This window comes from Falco rusticolus, chromosome 1, assembly GCF_015220075.1.
Source record: "Falco rusticolus isolate bFalRus1 chromosome 1, bFalRus1.pri, whole genome shotgun sequence".
Lineage (NCBI taxonomy): Eukaryota > Metazoa > Chordata > Aves > Falconiformes > Falconidae > Falco > Falco rusticolus.
In genome coordinates this window covers 75,696,280-75,714,839 of record NC_051187.1, presented here as the reverse complement: position 1 = coordinate 75,714,839, position 18,560 = coordinate 75,696,280, and the positions used below count along the sequence as shown (strand labels likewise).

Genomic DNA, 18,560 nt, shown 5'->3' with positions numbered 1-18,560 from the left:
GACCCGCTCCCTCCTTGCCAAGAGCATCCCATGGCCAGCCACCTCACAACCCAACTCCCTCCCTTGTGTCTGTTCTGAAATTGGTGGCTCTGCAGGGGGAAGCCTTCAGTTCTCCCAAGTGCTAGCACTTCACATAAACCTTTTGTAACCGGAAGGTCAGCTGTTGGCTAATTACACATACAACAGGTATTTTTACTTTAGTGATCTATGAAAATGGAGAAGGAATGAAAGTTTTTCACGAAAGCGAAACAACGTCTTTTGATTCTGTTTATCATAAGATATGCATTCATTCTCCCAGCATTTTAGGTCCAAGTTGAATACTCTGACACGACACTAGTACCATGCAACAAGACTCGTAAGAAGGAATAGTCTTTGCTTTTTTAATTAAAAGTGAAATGCACTTTTCAACATGCAGCAAGCTTAGACATATATATATATATGGGAATATATATATATATTCCCATCAACAGTTAACCAAACAAAGTATTATCACACATCTACCTGACTTTGCATAAAATTTCAGCCAAGTGTTCCTCCTGTCCTGTCCTTGCTGGTGAACCCCTCAGACAAGAAAGTACCAAAGATCAAAAACTGACCTAAAGGAGTCCTTGAAGAAATACAGTAATGCCTCTGTGCCTTCAGTCTGGCTTCAAAGTTGCCACAAGATCCCTATGATACTTGTGATTCTTACGGTGCTTACAAGAAGGCAGCATGGGAATCATGAAAGCTGCCTCTGTCTTTCACAGACATCTTTCACCACTGTGTCTCTGTGTTCAAACACAAAAATACCAAAGTCTTTCTCAAGCTGATTCAAAAGGCATCTGTTCTGTTCTCCTTTTTCAGGACGTTCATAAATGGAGCTGACAGCTGACAGGTATGGGGTGAAGGGCAGAGGGCAAAGCCTGGTCTCTGGGAAGTGCGTGTGCTGTTTTCTGTAATAGAACCATGGCTTCCCTGCCTGTAGCATCGCAGTGCTACGCTGCTGTCGCTGTTAAGGATCTGTTACTGTATAGTTCAGAGCTGGTTGTATGAATTCCAGTTCAAAAGTTTCTTTTGATTTAATATGTACTGTAGAACATGCAAAAAAGGTGTTTAAACATGTCCTGTATTTTATGTAGTAGTAGAAATGGGTGAGTTTGCGTTTTGTTTGTTTGTTTCCTACTGAGATGTGTCAGTGATGGCTGAAAGGACAAAACAGTGGGTCGGTTTTACTCCAAATGCAGGACTTTACTGGCTTTTTTAAAAAAATCTACTTATATAATTCCTGAGCTTTCAGGAAAAAAGGGTAGAATTGTAAATTTAAGAAAAGTTATAAAGGAAGAAGAGATTTTTTTATTGTGGTGTTAAGCATACAACTCGCTGAAATTACAGGTTGAAAACCAAGAAAAGTCAGAGAAGAAGCAAAAGGAAAAATTACATTGGCTTCAGGAGCAGCTGAAGACAAAAGAAGATGAAATAAAAAGCCAGTCAGAGTATTTTGAGCACTACAAGCAAAGGCAGAGACAACACACAGCAGCACTGAGAGAAAGGGAATGTTACCTTCGGGGTGAAGTATCTAGGCTAGAAAAGCAAGTCCTGGATCTTAATGCCCGTATTGCTCTTTTGACATTTGAGTTAGAAGAGGGAATGGTGCAGTACCTCCAGCAGAAGCTGGAATCAGCATACAGTGGGGCTCAGGGCTATAAACACTCTGATGTGGACTTAAAGGAATTGAAAAGTTGCATTGAAAATGTGGAGCATGACATGAAAAGCCACCTCGAGGTATTTCAGCAAAATCTGGAGTTCTTAAGGGAAAAAGAGGAGGACAACAGAAGAGAACAGGCAGACCTGCTGACTGAACTCCAGTGCTCTCAGGACACCGAAGACTTTCTCAGAAGAAAACTGGAAGAATCTTGCCATCATGTTTATTGTCTGAAATTGTCTGAAATCAAACTACAGGAAAAAATAGAACAGCTTTTGGATGAAAATAGAGCTTTAAAAGATGAAGGTACAGTGAAGTCAAAAAAGAAGAAAGAAAAGGACTCACAACTTACAAGACTGGAGAACAGAGACAACAGTCCTGACCTGGTAAGTAAAAATAAGGCAAAATATAATTAGCTTTTGTCTTTATATCACCCTGGATGACACTTGTCATTAGATGTGTGATCGAGATGCAAGTGTGTGGCTTTTTCCCTTCTGCATTTTTTTCCTTTATTTTTGTTGATGCATTAGTACTTCACAGTGTCTAATTCACAGCACTGGAATCAGTAGGTGGAGCTTCATTGCATCAGTGTTGCTATTAGGTGCACATTGAGGGCACCTCACAAATCTTGTCTCCTTAAGTTTTTAAATGACATGCCCAAGGCAAAAGGTCTCGATTGGCACTAGAAGTAGAGCTCAGAACTTCTGAAACCTCTCTGTCATGGACACCATTCAGTGGAGGAGTATGCATATGGTTGGGTGAGTTTTCACATGTTATTCATGCCCAAATGCTGAAGAAAAAAGCACAGCTGACAATAAATCTCATCTGGGAGATTTTCTGGATAATGGTAAACAAGGGAGGATGGATACAGTATTCATGACTGGGAGTGATTTGAGATATTCAATGGTTTGCATCCCCGTAGCATTGTGATATGCCCTGAATACACTGAATAGGACTTGTTTGCTTCAAGCACTTCGCCCCAACATTGCATGGGAAAGCTCTGCATATGCTGTAGTATGGCATTCAGCTTCTGCCAATTCATTTTGCTGACAAAGAACAATTCTTGTTCACACAGAGAACTCAAACAAAGTTTTATTCTTTATGCACTGAGATGGAGGGTATTTTTATTCTGAGGATTTGTTAAATAAAGTGAAACCAGCTAAGCCTCACACTCATTCTGCTCCATTCAGATTGTGACCTGATATCCCAAGAGCTCTCCTGATTTTAACTGCAGTTAACCAAGAGGTAATAGGTGTGAACAAAACCCGTTTAGTACAGGAGAACAATCAGATTATGAGTACTTCCAGAACTGGGAGAAGGTAGAGAGAATCTTTTGTCTGTGAAAGCCAGAAGAAATAAAGGCAAATTTTTTAACCCAGTAGTTGAATGTACTTTTGCAGACATGGGTGATTTTGTACTATCAGTGGCTCTACAGCCCCAAAGAAATGAGCTCCAGGAGGTTGTCTTTGTGAGAGAGATAGTAAGGTCACCCTGCAGTAATGGGCAGCACATGGGTGACCTGTGTGGCTAGCTCTGTGTAGCTGTGCCTCACTGCACGTGTCTCCATAGCGGCCCCGAGGCGGCAGAAGGACCAATTGCTGTTGCTTACTTTTATACTTAGCCTGAACCATTGCTACAGTTACTTTAACTAGTGAGTTCACTTTTTCTTAGAATGAAGAAGAAGGTTTGAAAATATTTTAAGATATTTCTAGGACTTGCACTGAATTGTAAACAGGTACAGCTAAAATCAGGAGCTGTGAGGGCTTTCAGAGCCAGGAAAGAAGTAGTAGACAATTCCTGTTGCTTTGAGAAAACTGAGAAAAGGAGAAAATAAATGGTGAGTTATTTGAAGGTATGAAAGCCAAGTATACCAACTGACCAACTGCCTGAGGCTAATCCAAAAAGTCTTCAAGAAACAGGACCAAAACTTTCATTCTATACTGTACCCTAAGAAAAGGTTATTTTTTCCTCTACACAAAATTTTCTAACCTTTTCTTTCCAAAGTATCAATTTACAGCTGTGTTGTCATAGGAGGATACTGAGTCTCGATTACTGGGTCTTTGGTACAACTGAGCAGGCCAGAATTTTTGTTAAACCCATTTACTTTGTTCTGCTGCACAGTAGGTTGTATTCCTTAAATGCTGTGCATAGCATCAGCAGCATCAGATCTTGTGCCTTCTGCATTTCTGGTTGTCTTTTCCTCCTCTTCTGGCACTGCAACTAATTCACTAGGATTTTTCTAGTAGAAAATGACTTGAGATAGCAGGGAAAAAGAATCTGTATCTATGATAACAGGAGGAGGGAGACATCTGGTGTTGTGCTGTAAAACTGAAGAGGGCTTTTCCCTTACCTTGTGTTTTACTAGCACCTGATAAAATAAAAATTCCTTATTTCGTTACCTTGATCTTGTAGTATTCAAGCCAAAATAGTGACAAGAAAAATCCTGTTTGAGTTCATCATACTCTATCAACAGCTTTAGAAATGAGAAATTGTGTGCAATACAAGAAAGATTTTCATGCTGTTACTTTTCTGGAAAGCCGTTTGTATATAATTTTTCAGTGAAAAAGCAAATGGGATCATTTGCCTGTTTCACAGCCAGGAAAAAAGTAGTTTGTCAAGACAGGCTTATCAGACTCCCATGAAGGCCATCAGACACATGGCATGAGATTCCTCGGTAAATACTATGTCATTCAAATGCCAAGTAAATCAGTTATTCTTGAAAAACTAGCCTTAGTGTTGTTATTGCATCTTCACACAATAGTAGCAGATCCAATTAGGTGTTTTGTTCTGGTACTGTAGAGGTGAACTGCATCTCACAGAGGGGTGTAGTCACATAAAGCTTGTCAGAAATTTGAATTTCCAAACTTGGTATCGGGATCCTGTCTGCAATATTCCAATTGCAACCTATGCCTGAATGAAAAATGCATGAAAAAGCAGCTAGCTCCATGTGACTATGTCTTGATTTATCAGAGAGTTTGTAGATGTGAATGTTAGGGGTCTGTTGAAGGTGTTGCTGAAGGAAAAGCATGAATCACCAAGCAATGCACCTTTCTACAGCTTTCACATGAGAGCTGAGGTCTTGATTTCACAATATGATGTTCCTGTTATCCAAGCATATCCAAGCATTGTACCTTTTACATCATTTTGTGTAACTTTCTTCTGACAGAACCCACATATCAGTAAAAAAAAGATATCTGGGAGGGATAAAGGCAAACTTGCAAGAAAGGAATCAGTGTGTTCCAGGAAATTAACATTAGCTTCAATATTACTGAAAAAAGGAAGGAAGAAATCTTGGAACTGTTGCGGTTTCCACTTAAGTCATGCCTCCCAGTCAAGATCTCATAATAAAGCACTGTAATGTGGCAGCTTACACAGGATGAAATCAAAATTATTCTCACTGGTGATCCTGTAGAAAATAAAGTGGCCTTTTCTGACTCGCTATACACTGAACACTTTGAAGTCATTGAAGTGACACGAAGTCACTTTCCCAACCGTATGTAATTCTAAAGCTGCAGCTCAGCCCAAATGGACCAAGTTTGTTTTCTGCTGGCATTTGATTCAAAGCAGTGCAGGAAGACAAAAATGACTGTGTTAGCTTGTTTTCTGCACTGTAGCTGTTTTGGCTACCACCTCGATTATGTGCTCTGTTGAGAAAATCAAACCTGAGTCTTCTGTTCACTAAAAATGAGCACACTGCATGTGAAAAGTGGCCTGCTGCATATCGAGCAATAAGGGTATCTGCTTTGCACCAGAATTTGTCACAATTTCCAAATTCGATCAACGGAGTCAAGATAAATGTCAAGAACAGAATATGAAATGTATAACTAAATTATCAATGAAAAAGAAAATTTTATTTGGAATAGTTATTCTACTTTGAGTTCTTCCCACCTTGGAACAGTTGTCCTTGTAGCTGGGCACTGAACTTTTAGTTTCATTCTCTACTTGATTGGACTTTCTTTTCTCTTTGTTCATAAGCATATAATTTAGTCTTTGTTTAGATAGTGTTCCATCTGTGATCTGACATATTACATTCTTATTACTCAGATTTTCTTCCTAAACTCTGAGTGAAGTATGAAGGAAGTTTAGGAAGGAAGAAAGTATTACGGGGAATTTTAAACCATGATATTTACTAGAAAATATTATAAGGAAATAAGGAATGTAAAATACCAAAAAAAAAAAATTATGTGCCTGGTTTCATATCACAAACACCATATATTTATAAACTGTTTTATTCTTTTCCTCCTCCTTTTCCCATTAAGAATGGAGGTCTAATCCAGGATGATGTTCAAAATCTGAAATGGGGAGCAGTCTTGGATTCACTCAGAGGCAGACCTAACCAAACTCCAGCTGTGCAGCTACATGGTAAAGAGTCTGGTATGAAAACAAACTGGAATATTTGCTTTCATTTGTGCAATAGAAGTAAAGATTATTTCATTCATGTGGCGTGCATGACCTAGAAGGTGTAAGACCTTCTAAACGCCTCCTGATCTGTAAGAAGGTAAAGCAATAACTGTTTGCCAGTATGGTACTAGCATTTAGAGATGACCTCTCTCAAGAAATCCTACAGCTTTCAAGAAGCTATAGAGATGAGGAATTAGGGAATATTTCCCATGCCATGGCTGAAGTCAGACTTGCTTTTCGACCAACCAACGTGAAAGCTCTGATCTTAGCAAATTATATTAGTTAAATTCTTCCAGCATAAATTAATGGAAATTTTATAGCAGATTTCAGTGTATGCAAATGCAGACCTGCACTGAATAATTTAAACCCATAAGATTTTATCTAACCACTGTAATGAGGTGTATTTTCCATTTTTGTATGCTTTGAGAATGGGGGGGTGGGGGATATACCTTATTTTAGAGCTTAATATTTATGTTTTCTTATGAAAATTGTTTTATTTTTTAATGTCTTTGTCATTTCTTATCATAATGTCATGCTTATCTTCGCATCATTGGTGATGCATGCTTCCGGTGGAGAAGGTAGCCTTGAGCATACTCTCACTAAAATACTTTTCTGTTCAAAACATCTGGTCAGATGTTTTTGGGTTTGTTTTTCATCTTATTATCTGGGAGTGGCATTACACCTGTTCAGTGCTTTACCATAACAGGAACACCAGGATGCAGCCGTGATGGGCTAAAGCAGATGGAGGAGCTACCAGTAGAACTTCTACCAGTTTTGGAAGACAATTCCAGTACCTTTGCAAAAGTTGCTGGTCTAGCTGAGATTGAGCAGGTGAGAAGAAAAGTTACTGCTGCTCTTGCTGTCTTTGTGCACAGTGAGTCTGTGAAGTTTGAAATAAAATGAAGAGTTGGTGTATTTAAAGATGGATATAAAATTAGCTTTAAATGATAACTATTAAGGATGCTATTTAAGATGAATACAGGTGTGCACTATGAAAATGGTTGAGTTATTTGTACCTTTTTGTATTGTTACTCTCTCTGCAAATCTTTAAATAATTTCAAAAAACTTTATATGGAAATATTTTTTTCTCATCTGTCTGTGATCAAGTATTTTATGGATGAAGTGAAAAATGAATCAAGATTAACAACATAGAGTGCTGTTTCTTGACTTATATTCTTCAGTTTGAAAAAATTTTTTGCTGTTACCAGGTCACCCTTGGAACAAAGAGGGCAGGTACTCTAGAAGATGGTTTCACTTTGTTCAGATGTACCCCAAGTTATTGTGCAGCAAGACAGCTTCCCCCTTGCTCTGAGGAGTTAACTAATGATGAGACAAGTAAGGGAAACAAAGACAAAGAAAAATTTTTTCTCTTGAAGGAACAAGCTGTAAATCTACCTGTAAAGATGTTCCCTGTTTCTGTGGTTGACACTCTGATGGGGAAGAGGAGGCTCCAGCTTACCTTGTTAGAACCTGAAAGCTACCACGTATCAGCTGGCACCACTGTGAAGAGCGTGAGGAGTTTGGGTTTCTGTGAGGCAAATACCCATCTTGGCTCTGAAAGACTCTGCCTTGTTGCAGAAGGAAGATTTTCTGACAAAGCTTCTGCACTTCTTTGTGGAAAGATGCCTTGCATTGTGACTGAAATTTTTGCATCATCTCTAGAAAAATACAATATGGAAAAACATTGGGAAGGCAAGCAAATTCTGCCAAAAAGCATAAGTGAAAATAAATGTCTGGATAAAGTTGTTGATCATGGAAATTATCACCAAAAAAACTTTAGAGGGAGAGTTAAAGCAGAAGAAATACAGAACAAGGAAGCCCAACCACAACAGGAGATATGTCTTCCTGAGGAAAGTTCAGGGGGTTTAAAGAAAACTGAATTAATCAGGCCTAGGAAGCAAGGAATGGAAGCCAAAGACAGCCTAGGTAGCCCACAGGATGTCCGAAATGTATCTGTTGATTTTAAAGACTTAAAGAAGTACTTTGAAGGGAGCGCTGAACTAATGGAGAAGCAAGGAAACCTCTCAAAAATCTGCATCTCTGATGTGAATAGGGTATATAATGGAGAAGGCATAATCCAAGTGGAGGAGAAAGGAGAGCAAACTCAGAAACCAGCTCACCAAACAAACCCTTCCAACAGTATTGGCCTGGAAGAAAAGAAAGACCAGACTCGGAAATTGTGTGAACCAAAGAAGAATTTCTCATGTCAAAAAATAGCTGCTGAAAACATGCAACATGCATACTCCCAGAAATTTTTTTGGTCAGAAGAGAGATGTCTGCTAAATATACTGTCTGCTGTGCAGGACGGGGCTGTGTGCTTAAGCAAACTCTTCCGGCAAGGGAGCAATTCTTATGAATGTCTGTCTCATCTTCATCTCTCACCACTGGAAGCTGGTAGTGAACGTCATGTGAAAATATATGCGCTGGAAAAAGTGGTGGCTGTGTGTTTTCAGAGGATATTTCTACTGATGGAAGAGAATGAAAATTATTCAAAAAAAGTCTGTATATTACAACAGGAGAATGAGAAATATGCCCAGATGATGTGTGCACTGGAAGAGGAAATGGATGCATATTTTCAATACATTTTAGCGGTAGATGAAGCTAACATTGTTTCATTCCAAAACTTACTTAATGAGAAAGAAGTTGCTGGTGGATGTTATATTAACTTATCAGAAGAAAACACCATGAGCCCAAGAACATTTTTTGTTGAAACTTCTAAGAACCTCTCATATGTTGAAGAAAGAAACGGGAATTCTGAAAAAGATTCATTGACAATTGCATCAAATAAACTTCCCAGGAGCGTTTTATCCCTGGACGGAAGGAACGTGAGATCTTTCCAGCTGCTTTCTGTCCTGAAAGAAGAAAGAAGCAGATGCTTCAAAGAAATAGCTAAATTATTGCAAGACAAGGAGAACTATGTAGCAAAATATAATGAATTAATACAGGAGAGAGAGAGGAATTTACAAAGAATATCTCTCTCAGAAGGTGAAAAAGAAACTTTATTGGGATGTTTGGCAGAGGTGAAGTGTGAACAAGACAAATACAGGGCCTTGGTTTCAGAACTTCAGGAATGCAAAAACAGCTGTTATCAAACTATTTCTGATTTACAGGAGGAAAAATGTGTACTAAAAAGAGAAATAGACAGAATAAAGAAAGAAACTTCAGAACAGCTTGATGCATTTCAGAAAGCAAATGCAAAATTTATTTTAGAAAATAACAAATTGAAAGAATTAATGTCTTCTTTGGGTTTCAGCTATGAAGAGCTGAGAAAAGATACAAGTTTGGGAGCAAAGGAAAAGATAGTAAAACTAGAAGAAAGTCAACAACATGGTCTTAAGCCAAAGAAAGTTGAAACAACATGTAGTGTAACTCAGACTGGAGAAGGAGGAGTTCTGGTTATAGAGCCCTCAAACTATCTTCCTGGAAAAGAGGTAAATAATAACAATGAGGAATGTTATCAAGCAGGATTTTCTACAGAGAGGAGTTGTTGTAAATGTCATTTGGAGGGAAAAGCTAAATTAACTTTGTAATACAAAAAATGTTGTACTCTCCTATGTGTCAGAGATCTGAAGTGCTAAAGTTAACTTTGAATTAAAAGGCAAAATACCGGCGCTATTTTCTGAATGTTGTATTAGAGAATTTTAAAGTGATACAGAAAGCTACAAAGTTAAAAATAATATTTTAAAGAGTGCGTTGTTCAGGCATTTTAAAAATTATTTATCTTATTGCAAGAGTAAAAGCTTCTGGTAGAGCAAACTAATTCCCACAAACTTTTGTTATAATGGTGAAGTATTCAGGGTTGTGAAACAATCATGTCTTATTGAAAAGTATGCACGTGTTCACTTACTAACTTTTATTCTGCTAGAGTCTATTTTTTTTCCTGTTTTGATTTTTATGAAACATATACCTAAAGAAAGGACCTTTACTTACAGTGGATTTCTCATCCATTTTTCCTCTAGTCATGAATTTTTGTGGAGATTACTACATTCTCATAAAATCAGAATTACTACTTCAGCTGAGAATAATCAACAGGGAAAGATTTATCTCTAATATCTTGATTTTATGCAAGTGTTTTTAGTAATGCAGAAGGAAACCATATATTGTTCGGTAAAATCCTGTGTGCCACGTGGTATGAGAGGAATCACGTCTTTCTGTTGTGTATCCAGGGCAGCATGTTTGAAAGCTACAGTGTGATGAAAGACCAAGTCGAAAAGGCAAAAGGGGAACTAAAAATGCAGCAAAAGGAATTAGAAAAATCAAAAAAAGAGGTAACCTCCTGCTCTTATGTATTTCTAAGGAGCAAATTTGTTTTATTTCTTGTTTCCTTATGTGGCTGTTCTTCCTGCCAGGATTTAACACTGTAACAAAACAGAGAAGCCTCTGATCTGCCGAACCAAAACGTACCTTTTTGATCTTTCAGTTCAATGATGAATTGCACAATCATTCATGGTTGGCCAGAACTTCAAGTGAGGCTGCATTCCTCTGGCGCAATTTGACAGAGGCTGGGTGCTTAATAAGGACACATAGAACAAACTCTCTGCACAAGGAGGAGGAGAAGGCAGCAGAAGCACTGAGGATTGCAGCAAACCTGAATTCAAAGTAGTTTTTGAATGAGAGGGAAAATGATGTAAAATCTGACACTGTTGAGGGATCCCGCTATATCCAGTGTTGGTGCAGGGCACGCACACTGCCCCTTCTTTTGACATATATGTAGTAAACACAAAGTCCAACACCACCTACATGGAGACTTGTGTGGATGTCTAGTTCTGTGCTGTGTAAAGTAAATCTGCAGTTTTAATACCAACCGAGGAAGTTTTTAGCGTTCTGCCTTTCCAAATGCAGTACTTTTTCACATTCCCACTTTTTATTGAACAACCTCCACTCTATGCTTATCTAAGCAGAATGCATTGCTTTTATGGCAAGTGTATATTTATGGGGCCGTCTCATGCAATGGCAGGCATTGCTCAGGCTCTCTGTGGAAAAACCACTGGCAGTAACAAGTGTGTTAAGTATGCAGAAGAGCAGTAGGATGATATATGGTGGGTGTACAAAATTATTGTCCTTTGAGAGCTGCTTTATAAGACTTCCCAGATTTCAGGTGAGGCAACTGGAATGAAGGGATGGATTTGGATGAGTGATGGATGGTTGTGTAAGAACTGCTGAGCTTGTAAGCTGAACATGAAGAGACCAATTATTTTTTATTTATTTTTAAAAAATCTAATTAACTTGGATGCTTCTAGTCCTTTTGTGTTTTACAAGGAAGTTGTGTTACAATCCCTTCCTTAGTCTACTTAAAAGAATGAGAAGCCTTTGTTTTCGGAAGGGAGAAGAAATCATGTATCATATGAGGGAAGGAGCTTGCTGTCAGCTAGCTGATCTACCAAGTGGTTGGTTTGTGGGGGTTTTGTTGTTTGGTTGTTTGTTGGGTTTTTTTCAAAACTACAGTTAATAGGTGAAGAAAATGTGTCCTAGAGGAAGTCTAAAGGTGAACATATGGAAGGTTTTTTTTTTCCTTTGCAATTTTCTTTTTTGACATTATTCAGGAAGATTATTTTTCCCTTCTGGCTGATAAAATCTTACTTTCCATTTGCTCTGACGGCTTTCAGAGATGTAATCTCTAAAATTATGAGTACATTCACTGCTGCTTTTTTTAGCTTTATTTAGAATACTCAAGATACCTTCAACTTTAGAAATCAATTTTAAAATTAATCTATTTTTCCACATAGCTCTAGTTAGATATGTTTCTATAGGACTTACTTTAAGGGTCTTACACATTTCTTAAAATCAGACTGTAGTGTATTGTGTAATTCCATTTATTTTAATCAATGTACAACAACTTGAACCTTGTGATGTAGGGCTCAAACTCAAGTCTGTGGTTGTTAGCCGGTATTGAAAAATGATACCACTGCTAGACTAATTATACTCAGTAATTTTGCATTTTTATTTTTCCCATTAGGCTCAGAAGTGGTACAGAGAACTTGGCTTTGCTGAAACAAGGTACGAAGAAATCAAAATCCGTTTGACACAGGCTCTCTCAGAATTAGACCATCTTAAACAAGAAGTTGGGGAAAAAATGCTTGGAAAGCAGAACTGGAAATTAATGGTATGTATGCAAGTGGAATGAAGAAATGCATATTCTTTGGGAGGGAGTGTTTTGATGCGGAGACACCCGTTATTGTTATTGGTAATAGAGCTGAAGCAAGTATAGAGCACGTAGAGCCACTGGAGCTATAAACTTGAAAGTGAGCAGATATTATGGAAGGCAGACCATCTGTCTACAGGATAGTCCAAAGTCTGGGCTCTGCATGGGCACTACAGCCACCTCCATCTTTTTTTAGGACCCTTGTCCTGCTCTCTTTAGCCAGAGTCATTTTCTGAGGCATGGATTTTCAGCTGGTTTTAATGAAAGGTGTTAGAGGAGTCTCCAGTGTTTCCAGTATTTGGCCTTTCTGCCTTCTGTCCCCGATTTTAGGTTTGGACAGGCAAAGTGAAGCTGTGGTGCCGGGCACTTTGTAAAGCAACTTCCATTCCCAGTAAGCAGGTGGTGTGGATTAATGGGGAGTCAAAGTCTGTAATCCACACATGTGGCCCAAGTATGCATCCCCCAAATCCATGAGATCTTTCTATCACATGAGGGAGAGAGAGAATCTTGTTGGGAAGTACCTATATCACCAACATTCTAGTTTTGCTATAAATGAAAGCATTTTGAATTTTCAGGTGGTTCTGTGTCTTGATAAAGTTTTTGTGTTTTCCACCAAAATTAGAGTGGTTTATGGGATGATTTTTAATTATTGAATACTCCCCTGGAAGCTGCTTTTATAAAGACTTTTCAGCTGGCCCTGAAATTATTTCTGTCCTCCGTAGCAGGAAAACTGCCAAGAAGAAACATGCAACCTTTACTAGCTGGAAAAGCAATTTTGTAGCAACCTACAATATATGCAAATTCAGTTTGAACAGGTTAGATACACGCATGGCTTTGGAAGAAGATAAAAACAAATTCTGGAAAATGTAAAGATTCTGATCTCAGTTCAGTTTCTTAAATGTCACTGTTCATCCCATTCATTGGCCACCCACCTGCAAGTCCTAAGCAGTTATTTCATATTAGCTTGTACAACATACATGGCACTATTTGCTGATGTTTAGAAAACTGGGTTCTGACTGTTAAGTGAAAACGAAGCACAGATTTTTCATATAATTATGAGGTATTGGCATGTAACATCTTAAAACAACGAAATCTATTTCAAGTAAGAAGAAACTCCCAAATTGTTTGAAAATAAACAGAAGTGTATCATAATGTTTTGTTTAAGCTAACACTTAAGCTTTTGGGGGCATTTTTGGGCAATGGACATTTAACCCTTTTGTTTGAGGACAGTCTGGAGCAATTAATGCTTATTTTATTGGCCACTGAATTAAAATGTTAATTATTTCTATGACTGACATGGGAATAAAATTTGTCAACCTTGACAATGTTTTTACAGTGGAAAAAGTGCAGGTCATCCTTTGTTCTGAGAACAAAACAAAACCAAACCAACTTTTAAATCACTCCAATAGCTAAATTTTCATGTTTGTGTTTATCGATCAGTAGTACATATTTATGCAATATTGCAATGTTGTTTGATTTTTATCTGACTTCATCTGATTTAACTACTTGTTGTAGGGTTAATATCAAATTGTTGAATGCACGTCTCATTCCAGGGTCAAAGATGCAGTATATGTACATCACAGAACTGGATTTATCCTTCAGTTGCACTATTTGATGGCACAAATAATTGTCTGCATGACTCAAGTCTGTTACGTCTTGACCAAGGGATATTGATTTCATTGGCACAATTAAGCAAATAGTACAGATAGAAAATAGGGTAGAGGTATTTTAACAAAGGTTCTGAATTTATTTCAATAATTCTCTTTTAAAATAAACTTTTTAATATACACCAAGCTGCTAGTAGTGGGTTTGTGACTATTATCATAGGAAAATATGACCTAAGTTTTTCTAGATTGAAAAAGGGATAACTTTTTGGCACAATGATTGTAATGATCTAGTTCTTTAGCATTTTTTTCCTGAGAGCAGTTCTGTAGACTGGTGATCCTGTTCTTACTTTCAGTTAGTTGCCACCCTTGTCCAAAAGCACTTTTCATCCCACAAAGTTATTAATAAACTGATATAATAAGTCACAATAATTTATGTTTTTTCCTATTCTAAATTTAATTTTCTGGAAGAACTGTGGCTGCAATACTTGAAAGGCATGAAGATGTTAGCACCCTGGACCTAGAACCCAAGGCTGGGAGGTTTTTAAGATATGGTGTGTTTTGAGCATGTCTTTTAGGACTTTGTACATATCTTATGTTCTACAGGTCCCAATGCCCACGGATCCTAGTCCTCAGCTAAGACTCCAAAAGGCTGTCATGATATTGTTCCCTGCAAGTAAAAGACAGCCAAGATAATACGCTCCAAGGTTACTGCCAGGACTCTTTGTTTCAGTGGTGATGCTAACAGTGGAAATACCATTTAGCATTAGAATATTTGGGGAAATTTTCCAGGATGTTGAAGTGGCCTTCTGAACCATGGTGCTGTGTTAGAAGATAGGAGAAATATGTGGGTGAGTAGGCATGGAGCAGGGTGCCATTTACAGCTTTGGAAATGAATGCAAGCATATTGCATTAAATGCACACAGTAAATAAGGTGTCAGGCTTCCCCAGTGAACTCCTGACTCCTGTCATGGCCTGTAGCCAAAAAGTTGTATTCAGTTTCATTTTCCCATTGACTTTTCAGACAAGCACAGCACACACAAGGAGAGGAAGGTTTTATTTTTATTTTTAATGCTTAGCCACCAAATTCAAAGACTAGAGATCTTGCCAGTTTGTAAAGGAATGCAGAGTGTTAAATGCTACGTTTTGAGCTGAGTTATCCTTTAGCTATTTCCCGGCCTTAGCTGCTGGGTCCTTCACCCTTCTGGAGCTTGACTACACAACCCATGGTTACTGTTAGCTGGGACGTCTGACACTGATCATAAATAAACCTTGTATGTCTCATTTGTGCTTTGAAACTACAGAAAATTGCTAGTAGGTCAGTGAAATGCAAAAGGAAAGACAGAACTCTGTCTTTAATCAAGCAAATTTTTTTATTTCCCCACCTCTTTTTCCATTAAGCATCTTCAGTTTGGGAGTGTTACTAGTTTTTATTTAACATATTTGTGTGGGAAAGAAGATGATGAGGAAAATACCGTGTCTCAGACTCATCCTCAGGCTCTTGTCACCGCAACCCTGGTCTAATCAATCTTGATCTGTCCAACAGTTGCTATTGTTCTTTTCTCTTAACACAAGAGGGAGCCAAAAAGTTTGGTACCAAGCACGCACAACTTGCCTGAACGCTGTTCATAGAGGAAGTGCTTCATTAGGAAGAACAGTTCGAAAATGTCATATTTCTGGTTTTACCTGTGTTGCAGTGGTGTGTTGCAGGCAGAGTGATGCGATCTATCACTTCAGTTTGCTGTTTTCTGCGAATAGTGCCTTCAGTATGTTGTAGTCACCAAGGGTGTCAAAGTTGGAAAGGCATCCAGACAGTGAGGGAAAATTTAACTGTGGTGTGGTACATCGCGGCTAAGTGTTTGCTCTTCTCTTGGTTTTATCAATGTTAGTAGCCATTAAAATCAAACCCTCTTCCGGCATGCTTTGTCAGAAGGTTATATGGTTTTACCACAATATATCATAGGTCTGACTAGAATTTTTAGCTTAATCACTGAAATGCTTAATTTTTTAGACTTGCTTATGTAACGTGTTATCAGACATCTTGAGCAGCTGTGTGTAACAATTCAATATTTTTTTAATCTAAGTGCGCTATAGCATAAATATCTTTCACAAGACTTTCTTTACCCTCAGATTTTCCTCATCCTTAATCTACATGCTTAATCTGACAGTGTCACTTCTAGGAGCTGACCTTATGATATTGACTATCAAACTAAAGCTCTCACTAATTCTTCTAATCTAAGTGCATGAAACTGAAAAAAAAATTGCAGAGTAGGGGAGGAGGAGTTAAATTCAGAAGCTCCTCCTTCCACTTGTTCTGTACCACTATTACTACATTTTAATGTAATATTTTTAATATATATTTTTGAGATTTATACTTATCTGATTAGTTTTATTAATGTGCTTCCCAAACAGAAGTATAACTTGGAGAGTTGAATCTGCTTTCTGAGATATATATGTGTAGAAAAAGAAGGGATGTCTTAGACGGCAGTTGGAGCAGGAGACTGGAGACTTTTGACTTCTGTTCTTGCTCACTGTGTGACCATAGGTTGGTCACTTATCTGTCTGCGCACCAGTTTCCCCAGATATTAAATTATTATAATACCATACTTGCCTTGAAGGAGTGTTGTGAAATCTCAGTCCTATACCTGCTCTCTCAGGTCTGCTCATCTCAGAGGGGATCAAGAACTCCTTGCTCATAAACAATTTAAGGTTAGTGCAAGACATTAGTGCCAAGGTTTGAAGTCATACGGTTTATATCAGCTTAAATATTTTTTGACATTCAAGGTATGTATACATGTATTGATTGAGAAGTTTTGGGGTCTAAAACGTGATTGAGAATATTTTTATTATTTTATACATCTAATTTGAAAATCTGTGTATTTGCTCTGTAGCCTGTGTACACTGTGGAAGATGCCCATGAAACAGAGGAAAATAAAACAGCCAGTAAGAGATTACAGCAGCAAGTGCTGACCTTGAAAGCCCAGCTCAGGGACCAGGCTGCATTACAAAATCAGTTTCGTGACTTGCAGAATGAAGTGGAACTCCTTCAGGCTCAGTTGGTTGAAAAGGTAAGCTTTTCATCAATAATCATAAAGCTGTTTTCTGCATGTTTAAAAGGGTGGACAAATGTGAGCTTAGACTTCAGATTCTACATCTTTGTTCTCAAAGGAGAGAACCAAAACTGTTGTCTTTCCTGGGAATGAGTCTGAGGGTTTCCAGGCATATAAAAGTACCCCTGACTTCAGAGAAATATGGAAAGGATGTAAAATGCCTGGGTGGTGAATGTTCCAGAAAGATGATAGACTATAATAAAAGTTGCCACCGGTCTCTGCTATAAATCCCCAGAGTGTAATGCAAGCAAAGTGGTGCTGAAATTCTTTACTGAGCTACCTCCTTGGCTTAAATTGTCAGAATATTTAACATTCCTTACTCTCTTGTTACACCATATCAGATTAGGAAACACAGTGAGCTAGTGGTAGAATTTTGACAGATTTTTCTAACCTTTTTTTTTTTTTTTTTTTTTTAATCCAGCTGCTAGGGCTACATATTAAGAGTTTCATTCACGCATATTTAGTTAGGAGTGTGGTTTGTATTTTTATTAATTGACACAGTTGTCCTGGTGAAAACTCCCCATGTATGCACAGGTATATTTACACAAGCAGTTTTTACACTTGTGCAATACTTCACCTGGCAAATTAAAGCAGGTGCAGACATTAATATTTGCAAAGCTACTGCCTCATGTGACAGCAAAGCTACTGCTGTCAATGTGACTGTGACTGCTGAACTCTTAGGTGGCAACAAATTCCTGCTACAACTTTTTCCCCTTAGTTTTTGTTTCTTATGTCTTTGGAAACTATTTCACAAACAGGGATGATAGTTACCATGCGAGCCAAATTAGAGTTGCCCATCATACTCTGAAACTAGTAAATGGCATTTTCTCAATAGTATTCTTCACACCCTGACACATGTAGAACATGCTTCTCCTCTGTGATTCCTCTGAAACACAAGATTATTTTCTTCTCCCTACTGGGTGCGAGTTTCATCCTACTCCCTGCACAGTAAACCCACCTGTTCTACAGTTAGGGGTTTATCTGGGGTTGGTTTGTTTGTTTGTTGGTTTTGGTTTTGTTTGTTTGGCTTTTTTTCTAGCCTTGTCATGTGCTGTGATTTGCTTTAAACCAGTGCGGTACAGAGGATTAGTGGCTCCTCTCAGGTATTGATTAGGATGCCTTTTAGCAGGATAGTGGTGGTAAAATGAAATTGTTCTGTGGTGTCTGTAGTGATGGATGGTGCATATCTGATGGTAGGTAAGTAAAGGGTGAGACATGCTATCCATATAAATAAGCAACTTCTAATTCCTGTAGTGCATTGGTGAATTGTTTTGCTCCATGCCTTATCAAGAAATGAGTGTCACCAGTGCAGGGACATACTGCCAGCTTTTCTTTGTTCCCCCAGTGCTAGTGCAATGCAAAAACATGTCTCTCCTGTCCTATCTACACTGTTTCTTCCCAAACCCACAATTTATTACCTGACTATTGCAATTTAACCCCAGCCAGCAACTAAGTACCATGCAGCCACTCGCTCACTCCACTCCCCATCCCATGGGATAGGAAGGAGAATCACAAAAAGGTGAAACCTGTGGGCTGAGATAAGAGCAGTTTAGTAACTGAAACAAAGTCATAGCAATAACAACAATAATAATTGTAATGAAAAGGAAAGGGAGAGAGAGGAA

General features: G+C 38.2%; 1 protein-coding gene across 4 annotated transcripts in view; it reads left to right on the top strand.

The window, feature by feature from the left end:
• Positions 1 to 18,560, top strand: part of JAKMIP1 (janus kinase and microtubule interacting protein 1) — a 247,902-nt gene that overhangs the window by 168,057 nt on the left and 61,285 nt on the right. For 3 of the 4 annotated variants that reach the window (XM_037385097.1, XM_037385107.1, XM_037385115.1), the window contains exons 4-10: positions 1,372 to 2,067; positions 5,941 to 6,055; positions 6,789 to 6,913; positions 7,291 to 9,513; positions 10,249 to 10,350; positions 12,039 to 12,185; positions 16,720 to 16,896. In XM_037385097.1, coding sequence (XP_037240994.1) covers positions 1,372 to 2,067; positions 5,941 to 6,055; positions 6,789 to 6,913; positions 7,291 to 9,513; positions 10,249 to 10,350; positions 12,039 to 12,185; positions 16,720 to 16,896 — 3,585 coding nt within the window. The remainder of the gene's footprint in view (positions 1 to 1,371; positions 2,068 to 5,940; positions 6,056 to 6,788; positions 6,914 to 7,290; positions 9,514 to 10,248; positions 10,351 to 12,038; positions 12,186 to 16,719; positions 16,897 to 18,560) is intronic. The other variant, XM_037385126.1, reaches the window with a different exon arrangement.